We start from the raw sequence: 12,043 nt of genomic DNA, 5'->3' as shown, positions 1-12,043 counted from the left end.
CTCACTGTGAGTCCTGGCTGACAACCTCCATGGTTAATGCATGCTCCATCATAGGGCCTTCAATAATCAACCCCCTCCACTTTCCCCATCCTCACTACTCTTTAAAGCACTGTTCTGATGACATCATGGAGAATGCTGACTCCTCCGAACAGCTTTTGACCTGGACTAGAGTCGGCTATACTTTGATGATGACCTCGTTCTAGAGACACACTGAAGGGTGTACAGTCCACACTCATGAAAGTCACACGACTGTCAGTGCTTTGGAATGATGAAGTACCATAGAGCCTCTTTCCTACTACCCTTACCCTCAGCTCTTATCCAAGTCAATGTTTCTCACTTCCTTGTAACACAGAACTGACATCCCCAGTGTTGTGATCAGTTAAGACTTACAAAAGTGATCTGAATGAAAAGCAGATGCTGGACTTATAACAAGGGTTAAATAAAAAACTGTAGGAAGAAGTGGCAGTTTCCAAACCCCAATGTTGAAATGTCTTTTATGGATGTGCTGAATGTGCTGTTTCACTGTGTGTACAAGTGGGTAACCTTACAGGTGTAAGGTGTGAAATGGAAATGTGTTTTTTGCATATCCTCCCCTAACAAGCAACATCTACTTCCCCTAACAAGCAACATCTACCTCCCCTAACAAGCAACATCTACTTCCCCTAACAAGCAACATCTACTTCCCCTAACAAGCAATATCTACTTCCCCTAACAAGCAACATCTACCTCCCCTAACAAGCAACATCTACCTACCCTAACAAGCAACATCTACCTCCCCTAACAAGCAACATCTACCTCCCCTAACAAGCAACATCTACCTCCCCTAACAAGCAACATCTACCTCCCCTAACAAGCAACATCTACCTCCCCTAACAAGCAACATCTACCTCCCCTAACAAGCAACATCTACCTCCCCTAACAAGCAACATCTACCTCCCCCAACAAGCAACATCTACCTCCCCTAACAAGCAACATCTACCTCCCCTAACAAGCAACATCTACCTCCCCTAACAAACAACATCTACCTCCCCTAACAAGCAACATCTACCTCTCCTAACAAGCAACATCTGACATGTTCTACCCTCTTGTGGTTTTGAGTCAGTGACTCTTGTCACGGAGTGACATTTAAATGGTCTCTTCTCTCTTTCAGGGAACAAATCTCAGAGGGAGGAGCTGGACTCTATCCTCTTTATTTTTGAAGTAAGTTGCTATACCTTTCTGTTCTGAATGATGATGATTCTCTGTCTGATGTCTAGTGACAGTTCTAGCCATAGACATGGATCAGATCTGTCTCTGAGGTTACAGCATTCAACCTGTTTACTCAACTCTGCTTGTTACTGGGGGGAGGGGCCAACACAGTTTCCATGGTGCTAATTAGTGGTGGTGGGGAAAACGATAGTTACATACCGGGATATTGTATTTGATGATGTATCTTTTTGACAATAACACAATATTATTTCTGTGCTACTTTGCTGTACTTGCATAGCTTGTTTTCCATCTCCTTTTAAATAGGGAACCAATATGTTTTCAGCACTTATCTCTTGTCCCTCTGCAGCAGACATATGGTGAGCAATATGTTGGGAATATTGAATCACAATAAAATCACAGTATCGAATTGCAATACGTATAGAATCGTGAAAATCGCAATGTGTATCGTATTGGCACCTAAATATCGTTATAATATCGTATCGTGAGGTCCCTGACAATTCACAGCCCTATGCTGATTCCACCTGTCTGCCTACTTCCTGAATTCACCTCAAATAGAAAAAGAAAGTGGACTGTTAAGGAATAAATAGACCCCGTTAGTTTTTCACTGGTGTTGAAGGCAGCACACAGAGATGGCAGACATCTTGCTTTGTACTGTATTCGTGTGTTTTTGTTCAGTAGAGGTGAGTGTTGTGCTGTCATTCTTCATGCTCTGGTGCCTCTCCTGGAGGTTAAAGTCCCCCACGTTGTTTCCCCACCTGACTGAAATGGCAGCTCCAGTTTCCAATATAAACAGGCAGCTCTCCAGTAACATTTGCTCAGGGCAGGGCTGACTGGGAGTCTCTGGATCAGGACGAGTGGTTGAGAGAGGAGCAGTTTGGTCCTTTCAGTGGGAATGGAGTCTGTGAGGGGTAGGGCCAGGACAATACCAGTATCGCGATACTCATTAATATTGTTGCAAGGAAACGACACACTAAGTGGATTTAACTTCTTTAGAAAAACATCCCTAATGTTGTCATCCAGAGTCACATGTATTTATTTCCAATCGATAGCACATAATATTTAACATACAGCAGGTTTTTAAAGGACCAAAGTGTCTGGTCTGCTTCATGTTTTCGTTTTTTCCATGTACATTTTATTGTCATACTGGTATCATCACAGCCCTAGTGAGGGGAGTGGTCTTTGCACTGTGTCAATAGATGTCAGTCTAGCAGGGCAGGACAGAGGAAGATGATTGGTCTGGACATGTGGCCTACTGGTCTCCGTGTGAGATCACGGCCAAACGGTGTCAGCAGGCCTACACTCAACTCTGTCAGAGAGCTACCCAGGCATACTCAATCAGTCCCCTATATTATCATGTTTCACTGCAGTTGGCTTCTTATTTACACACACACACACACACAACTGTTACTGGTGTGAGGTGCAGAACATGCTGTATGTGTCATGTGCTTTATTGGCATGTTGGTATTGCAGGTGTATGCAGTGTCCTCTGTATGTTATTGACCCAGTAGGCTGCTCAGTCTTTCTCCTGTATTGACTGTTGAGTGAGAACTTTAACAAACTGAGTTCAAACTCTATTTGTGATACCTTACCTCCACTTTCGCCTGACTGAACTTCTATCTCCATGCATTTTTAAACCTGGGCCCCAGTCAAGCTGACATCCAGCCTGGTATTGACAGGAAGTGCTCTCTGTCTGTCCATGTGGAATGAAGCTAGATTTCAGTCTGGATTTCTCAGCCTGACTCTACAGTATGAGGAGTCTGTCTACACACAGTCATATGGCTTCAGATTCCACATGCCTTTTAAATACTTATAGGTTATCCTTTGAAAAAGAACTAATATTGAAAGCAGCTTAACCCTAGTGTGTCCCCTTTTAGCTCCAGTCTGCAGTGGCCGTGTGCTTTTCCAGTGTGCTGAGAAGATAAGCTCACTCTGAGTGGTGTGTACAGGACTGATACAGACCGCTTTGATCTTCAGCTGACACGTTGTGTTCCCTTCTCTCTGATAATACTGTATGGATGTACTGTATACTGTATGGATGTACTGTATACTGTATGGATGTACTGTATACTGTATGGATGTACTGTATGGATTTGATATCCATGTCTACCTGCGAGCACACATACATACACTTAGCACTAATGTGTGTCATATTGTGTTAGCCCTAAAAAATGATTCACTTTACAGTGTAAGGGGATAGATTGTGCAGGCTTGGAATAAGCTCATAGAAGGTTTCAAAAGAAGGTATCCCAACAGGATATGTGAAACAGTGCAAAGTACGATTTACTTAATTCTGGTGTCTGATAAATCTAAAATATCGCAGAGTGGAGTAATAGTATATGGAATCAGTGATAATTTTATTACATTTTGTACAAGGAAGATTTTTAAAGATGTATTTAAGTGTCACAAAACCATTAGAATCAGAGGACTCAAAAAATACTGTGTTGAAAAGTTTAGGGAGGAAGTGGGTAAAATTGACTGGTCACTTGTGCTAGGTAGTGTTGGGGTAGACGGTGCCTGGGAAGTCTTTAAATGTAGATTCCTTAATGTGGTGAATGTGATGTCTCCCATTAGACAGGTCAGGGTAAAGCAGAGATCTAGCCCTTGGTTTAATCATGAGATTCTAGAATCTATCCAAGCAAGGAATAAGGCCTTTAAAAAATGTAAGAACTCTCTAAAGAGCAGCCTGATTTTGTCCTAAATAAACGTCACAGAAATGAAGCACAGAGCAGGATGGATGAAGCTAAGAGGAGGATGGATGAAGCTAAGAGGAGGATGGATGAAGCTAAGAGGAGGATGGATGAAGCTAAGAGGAGGATGGATGAAGCTAAGAGGAGGATGGATGAAGCTAAGAGGAGGATGGATGAAGCACAGAGCAGGATGGATGAAGCACAGAGCAGGATGGATGAAGCACAGAGCAGGATGGATGAAGCACAGAGCAGGATGGATGAAGCTAAGAGGGGTTACTTTGCTGAGAAAATAATTGAGAACAAAAATGACCCTAAAAACCTTTGGAAATCATTTAAGGAATTAGGCTATAGTAGTACCACCAAAAACAAACTAAACAGTATTGGGCTGAACATCAAGGGGGAGATGGTATATGAAAAAGCAGAGGTTGCAAATTAATTCAACTATATATTTTTTTTACTTCTGTTGCCAGCAAGCTGGTTAGCAAGCTGCCCACCAGTTCTGGTTTGTATGGAAGCAACCAAGTCAAGAAGTATTATGTAGAGTTAGGGGTTCAGCCAAACTCTTTTTCTTTTGCAAAGGCAGCAACGGCCAAAGTAGTCAGTATGCTGGCAGAGCTTAAATGCTCCAAAGCCACAGACCTGGATAATATTCCTGCAACGTTTCTTATAGATTCTGCTGAGCAAATTGGCCCTTGTATTGCGCATATCGTTAATCTCTCTCTTGAACAAGGCACCTTTCCCAGGGACATGAAAAAAGCTAAAGTTATACCTCTGTATAAGAAAGTGATAAAGTGTGACCCTGGGAATTATAGGCCTGTATCTATCCTTTGTGTAACACCAAATATCCTGGAGAGAATTGTACATGAGCAAATGCATGAATATGTTAACAAACAGGGTCTAATGTATGATTTTCAGTCGGGTTTTAGAAAAACATACTCCACTGATTCATGTCTCCTTTACTTGACTGACTTCATCAGGAAAGAGATTGATGAGTGAAATCTGCGTGGAATGGTACTGCTGGACCTACAGAAGGCCTTTGATACAGTTAACCACGGTCTCCTAATCTCCAAACTGGAGGCACTGTGGTTAAGCAGTATCCCTCTAGGCTGGGTAAAGTCCTATTTATCAGGAAGGGAGGGAGCAGAGGTTAATGGTTCACTGTCTCAGGCAAAACCAATGAGTGGCAACCAATGGCATTCTGCAGGGGGGCGTGCTTGGGCCTCTGCTGTTTTTATTGTATATTAATGATATGAAAGATTGTTGTTCTTGCTGTCGTTTTCTTTATGCGGATGACTCTACACTTCTGGTGTCTCACAAAAGTAAAACTGTTGGAGAGCATACTTAGCACAGAGCTTACTAACATTAGCTTATTATCTCCAAGCCATTTGCCATCTCTGCACTTATGGAAAACTGAAGCAATTATTTTTGTATCCAGACCTAAATTGTGTAGGTTGTCTGAAATCATAGTGGAGTTAGGGGGGTGAGGTGCTGACTACTAAAACCTCTGTTAGCTACTTGGGATGTATCCTTGATGGAAGCTTGGGAGGTGTGAGCATGGGCAATATGGTGCTAGGGAAGGTTAATGACAGGACTAACTTTTTGGCTAGAAAGTCCAAGCTGCTTGATAAGGACTCCATGAAAGTGCTAGCTACTACCCTCATGCAATGCCATTTTGACTATGCTAGTACTTCCTGGTTTGGGGACTTATCTAAACTGATGAAGCGGAAGCTCCAGATAGCCTAGAATATGCTGATCGTGGTAGTATTGAAGGTGAGTCCGCATACTCACATAGGCAGGAGCTGCTTTCAGGAACTAAACTGGCCTGTTGAGGCTAGGGTGTCCCAGATTAGACTGGGTTTGGTTTACAGGAGTATTTATAGTTCTGCGCCCAGATATCTAAGTGATTACTTTCATGTTCTTCTTCTCTGTTTTGGTTTTATTATTTCACTGCCATTCTGTGTTCCATCCTGTTTAGCCATCTTGTCTCAAGAGGACCACAATGGAAATAAGTCCCAGACTTTATTGTGTGTTATCCTCAATGATTTTATTCATGTGCATGTATGGCTTTTTCAAGTTATATGTGTGCTTGTTTTTTTAAATGGTCAAATTAATAAACTAAACTTAAAAGGTGTGCACAGGTTCGTTTTCTTCTGTTCTCAAGGGAGGGAATGTGCCTGTTGTTGATTCTGTGCAGTGTCTTTGTACTCACATACTTACATTTGTATACATTTGTATGATGACATCATGTACTGCAATGGCCCTATTTCCAGTGGCAAATCCATATCATTAGTTTGAGTTATGGTAATCAATCAACCATAAAATAAGCAGCAGCCCCAGACAGCACAGAGCTGTGTGTGACTGGATGGCTGCAGGGACGAAGCCATTATTGAATACACCATGCTTGTGACACACTTTAATGCTGTTTGACAGACGGGCTAAGAATAAACAATCTCTCTGCCTTCAATATCCCACTTTAGGAATGAATTCCTGTAAGACTTCAGGTTCCTCACTAAAAGTAGAAAGCTACTAGCTCCAATTGTCTCGGCTCTCCAAGGAACGATGAGAAACTAGGCTACAGGTTTCCTCTCCATCAAACCATGTCTGGGCCTGGTTGACGTGTCTTTGGTGTGTTATGGATTACAGGCAACATTCACACTGAGCTAAAGGGTAGAGCTGCCACATTCAAGGTGTGGGACTCTAAACCGGAAGCTTACAAGAAATCCTGCTGTGCCCTGTGACAAGCCATCAAACAGGCAAAGCGTCAATACAGGGCTAAGATTGAATCATACTACACCGGCTCCGACACTCGTCTTATGTGGCAGGGCTAGCAAACTATTACAGACTACAAAGGGAAGCACAGCTGCGAGCTGCCCAGTGACACGAGCCTACCAGACGAGGTAAATCACTTCTATGCTCGCTTCGAGGCAAGCAACACTGAGGCATGCATGAGAGCATCAGCTGTTCCGGACGACTGTGTGATCACGCTCTCCGTAGCCGACGTGAGTAAGACCTTTAAACAGGTCAACATACACATGGCTGCGGGGCCAGAAGGATTACCAGGACGTGTGCTCCGGGCATGTGCTGACCAACTGGCAGGTGTCTTCACTGACATTTTCAACATGTCCCTGATTGAGTCTGTAATAGCAACATGTTTCAAGCAGACCACCATAGTCCCTGTGTCCAAGAACGCAAGGGCAACCTGCCTAAATGACTACAGACCCGTAGCACTCACGTCCATAGTCATGAAGTACTTTGAAAGGTTGGTGATGGCTCACATCAACACCATTATCCCAGAAACCCTAGACTCACTCCAATTTGCATACCACCCAAACAGATCCACAGATGATGCAATCTCTATTGCACTCCACACTGCCCTTTCCCACCTGGACAAAAGGAGGAGGAGGTCAGAGACCTGGCCGTGTGGTGCCAGAATAACAACCTATCCCTCAACGTAACCAAGACTAAGGAGATGATTCTGGACTACAGGAAAAGGAGGACCGAGCACGCCCCCATTCTCATCGACGAGGCTGTATTGGAGCAGGTTGAGAGTTTCAAGTTCCTTAGTATCCACATCAACAACAAACTAGAATGGTCCAAACACAACAAGACTGCCGAGGGCACGACAAAACCTATTCCCCCTCAGGAAACTAGAAAGATTTGGCATGGGTCAAATCATCAGAGGAGATTCCACAGCCAGACATAAAAGCAGAAGACACGCTGCGTGTTTGCTAAGACATACTGTGAATACCACTTGTTCAACTTGATAAACCCTGCCTGCCTCCCATAAAACACTCGCCTGCCTTCACACCCAGATGGGCAGTGAGCATAATGCCTGCTTTCTCCCAGCCTCGACCTGTTCTCCACATGACCTCCTCACTTTGCCCTCACTGCCAAGAGGGAGCAGGCTTTGGCTAGGCCACTGCAGCCGACACTACATACTTTAGAATAGGTACACACTGACTACACAGTATCTGCCCTTAGTGTACGAGCGGGCTGATCAGTTAATGATGAGGTCGTTGCAGTAGTTCACGTAACGGGTCCAGACCAGATGTAGACGCTTTAGGTCAGAGTTATAATATTATATCTGTTTGGACTTCCTGCTATCAATTTGCGGTCTACAAATGATTTGTCATTATGTTCCTGACCAACAGCCCAATAATAAATTGTCCCACGGCTGAATCTAGTTGTATCTGCTTTAGGTTTTGTGCGTGTAGCACTTGACTTGAATGTGAACTTGAAGCCTTAATTTATTCTAGAACACTTAATTTATAATATTAGCCCTGTGGACATAAGCATCAGTCTTCAGGCTACACACTTTTCAATGAATTACAGATTATTTGCTGCTGTAGTTGAATGCCCACAGTTATTGTATGCAGTAATCATGTGCCTATGAACCAGAGTGATGGTGCTCGCACTGAGGCGGTGAGACCTGGTAGGAATTCCACTGTATGCAACTCACTTTGCACTAACATAAATAACATGAGCATGTCTACCTCTGCTAAGCTTCCCAGTAAAGCAATAAAATGAAAAAAGTTTAATAAAATCTCTAATTTGCTAGTAACAGATGAAAATCTCTGAAACGCTTTGAGTCAGTGTGTCTATGTATGCGGATGACTCAACACTATACACGTCAGCTACTACAGCGACTGAAATAACTGCAACATTTAACAAAGAGCTACAGTCCTAAATATTTCAAAAAACTTAAAGCATTGTATTTGGGACAAATAATTCACTAAACCTCACCTAAATCTTGTAATAAATAATAAGGAAATTGAGCAAGCTGAGATGACTGAACTGCTTGCCATAACCCTGGATTGTAAACTGTCATGGTCAAAACATATTGATGTAACAGTAGCTAAGATGGGGAGAAGTCTGTCCATAATAAAGCGCTGCTCTGCCTTAACAGCACTATCAACAAGGCATGTCTACAGGCCCTAGTTTTTTCCAGAGAGAGATTGAGTCAGGAATGGGTTTAGGCTGTCCTAGGGGTTATGGGACTGGCTGTGGTTCTGTGAGGAGGTTAGAGGTTATGAGACTGAATGTGTTTATGTGACCAGGTTAGAGGTTATGGGACTGACTGTGAACCTGTGGTTCTGTGACCAGGGAACCTTTTTAGAGCGAACTGTGTGTGTCTGCTGCCCCAGTCTGAGTCCCTTGGCTGCGACCTGATTCTGACCCAGCCATCTGTCATCCAGCCCCCGACTCAGCACTCTGAGCTTAGGTCTGCTCTGCTGTCCATACTGGGAAAGTCCCAGTCCAGAATACAGGGGAGGGGAGGGAACAGGACAGTGCTTGGCTTACACAGCTCTCCTTATTTACTGGGTTAGTCTTACAGCACGATTGTCTGGGATTGATGACAGTTGAATTGTTCCGTGCAGAGCCAGACCATTAAAGTACTGGGTATGTAAATTGTCCAAGTAGGTCATGAATAAAATAATATCAACCTGTATCATGGCTGCCCATCAGTACCTCTACTCGGTCTCTGTCTCTGGGCTAATGGCCTCCTCTCCCCCTGGTGCACATCAAAGGTAGAAGAGCTTAAAGCTTTTTATTAGCTTGTTATCTACAACATGCTTCAGGATAATGAACATGCATGTACTGTCGATACGTTATGCATTTTCGTCCTCTCCTGTTTGGATTAGGATTGACAGGTGTTTGGATGAAATGTTATGCCATTTTTATTATTTTTAGTTTTTTATTATTTAACCAGGTAGGCCAGTTGAGAACAAGTTTTCATTTACAACTGAGACCTGGCCAAGAAAAAGCAACGCAGTGCGACAACAACAACACAGAGGTACACATAAACAAACGTACAGTCAAGAACACAATAGAAAAATCTATGTACAGTGTTTGCAAATGTAGAAGAGTAGGGAGGTAAAGCAATAAATAGGCCATAGAGGCTAAATAATTACAATTTAGCATTAACACTGGAGTGATGTGCAGATGATGATGTGCAAGTAGATATACCGCGGTGCAAAAGGGTAATTAATAATATGGGGATGAGGTAGTTGGTTGTGCTATTTACAGATTGGCTGTGCACAGTTCTAGTGGTCGGTAAGCTGCTCTGACATCTGATGCTTAAAGTTAGAGAGGGAGATATAAGGGTGATTTTTGCAATTCGTTCCAGTAAATTTAGGCCTACTCTACTTACTATGTAGGTTGGCAGTGTAGACTAGGCCTACATTTTCCTGAGATCCATTGCTGTATAGAGGAAGGCTTAGGCATGCATTTTACAGGTTGCTATTTTTGTCCAGATGTTCTATGAAATGTAAGGTTCAGCGAATTCAGTTTAGTTTGCCTTTAACTTGGAGTAAAGAGAAATGGCCTATGTGAATCTGATCAGATTGGTAATCATTAGCTTGAGGAGGAGCTGCAGTGTACTGTGTTGCTGCCAGCTACTGGTTAGAGAGTAGAATTAAAACATTTCTTGAATGTCTCTATAATACAGTATGTGCTAGATTGCACGTCTAATAAACTTCGTAAGACCGAATGTAGATAAAAAACGATTTAAAAAAAAATCCTTTGTTTGGCTACTTAGGCTAACCAGTTGGCCTAAATCCAGACTACTATTTGATAGGCTGTAGGCTACAGTGCCTTGGGAAAATATTCAAACCCCTTGACTTTTTCCACATTTTGATAAATTACAGCTTTATTCTGAAATGGATTAAATAAATTAACTCTTCATCAATCTACACACAATACACCATAATGGCAATGTGAAAACAGGTTTTAGAAATGTATCCTAATTTATAATATATATTTTTTTAAACAAACAGATATTCCTTATTTGCACAAGTATTCAGACCCTTTGCTATGAGACTCAAAATTGAGCTCAGGTGCATCCCTGTTTCCATTGATCATCCTTGATGTTTCTACAACTTGATTGGAGTCCACCTGTGGTAAATTCAATTGATTGGACATGAGTTGGAAAGACACACCGGTCTATATAAGATCCCACAGTTGACAGTGCATGTCAGAGTGAAAACCAAGCCATGAGGTTGAAGGAATTGTCCGTAGAGCTCCGAGACAGGATTGTGTCGAGGCACAGATCTGGGGAAGGGTACCAACAAATTTCTGCAGCATTGAAGGTCCCCAAGAACGCAGTGGCCTCCATCATTCTTAAATGGAAGAAGTTTGGAATCACCAAGACTATTTCCAGACCTGGCCGCCCGGCCAAACTGAGTAATCGGAGGAGAAGGTGACCAAGAACCTGATAGTTCCTCTGATAGGGCTCTAGAGTTCCTCTGGGGAGATGGGAGAACCTTCCAGAAGGACAACCATCTATGCAGCACTCCACCAATCAGACCTTTATGGTAGAGTGGCCAGGCGAAAGTCACTCCTCAGTAAATGTGCACGACAGCCTGCTTGGAGTTTGCCAAAAGGCACCTAAAGACTCTTAGACCATGATAAACAAGATTCTCTGCTCTGATGAAACCAAGATTGAACTCTTTGGCCTGAATGCCAAGCATCATGTCTGGAGGAAACCTGGCATCATCCCTACGGTGAAGCATGGTGGTGGCAAAATCATGCTGTGGGGATGTTATTCAAATGCAGTGACTGGGAGACTAGTCAGGATCGAGACAAGATGAACGGAGCAAAGGAAAGAGAGATCCTTGATGAAAATCTGCTCCAGAGTGCTCAGGACCTCAGACTGGGTTGATGGTTCACCTTCCAACAGGAGAAAGACCCTAAGCACACAGCCAAGACAATGCAAGAGTGGCTTCGGGACAAGTCTCTATATGTCCTTGAGTGGCCCAGCCAGAGCCCGGACTTGAACCTAATCGAACATCTCTTTAGAGACCTGAAAGTAGCTGTGCAGCAACGCTCCCCATCCAACTGGACAGAGCTTGAGAGCATTTGCAGAGAAGAATGGGAGAAACTCTCCAAATACAGGTGTGCCGAGCTTGTAGTGTCATGCTGCCAAAGGTGCTTCAACAAAGTACAGACTAAATGGTGCGAATACTTATGTAAATGTAATGAATACTTATGTAAACTTTGATTTGCCCTCTAGTCACCTGCTGGTGCTCTCTGGGCTGTTATGTTCGAATGCCTGCAATGCCGTTCAATCATAAACTCCGCTGTGACTGACTGCCCTACAGAAATCTCTCTCTCTTTCTCGTTGAAACTCCAGACTTTCTCATTGTTGT

General features: G+C 43.1%; 1 protein-coding gene across 6 annotated transcripts in view; it reads left to right on the top strand.

The window, feature by feature from the left end:
- LOC109893775 (ral GTPase-activating protein subunit alpha-2-like) overlaps positions 1–12,043 on the top strand; it is a 204,267-nt gene that overhangs the window by 54,589 nt on the left and 137,635 nt on the right. For all 6 annotated transcript variants that reach the window (XR_004210648.1, XM_031829051.1, XM_031829054.1 and 3 more), the window contains exon 3: positions 1,151–1,200. Coding sequence is in view for 5 of the 6 variants with exons in the window: in XM_031829051.1 (XP_031684911.1) it covers positions 1,151–1,200 (50 nt within the window). In the remaining variant the exon portion in view is untranslated. The remainder of the gene's footprint in view (positions 1–1,150; positions 1,201–12,043) is intronic.

The sequence above is a fragment of the Oncorhynchus kisutch genome, linkage group LG7 (assembly GCF_002021735.2).
Source record: "Oncorhynchus kisutch isolate 150728-3 linkage group LG7, Okis_V2, whole genome shotgun sequence".
NCBI lineage: Eukaryota > Metazoa > Chordata > Actinopteri > Salmoniformes > Salmonidae > Oncorhynchus > Oncorhynchus kisutch.
This window is presented reverse-complemented; position numbering and strand designations above follow the sequence as displayed.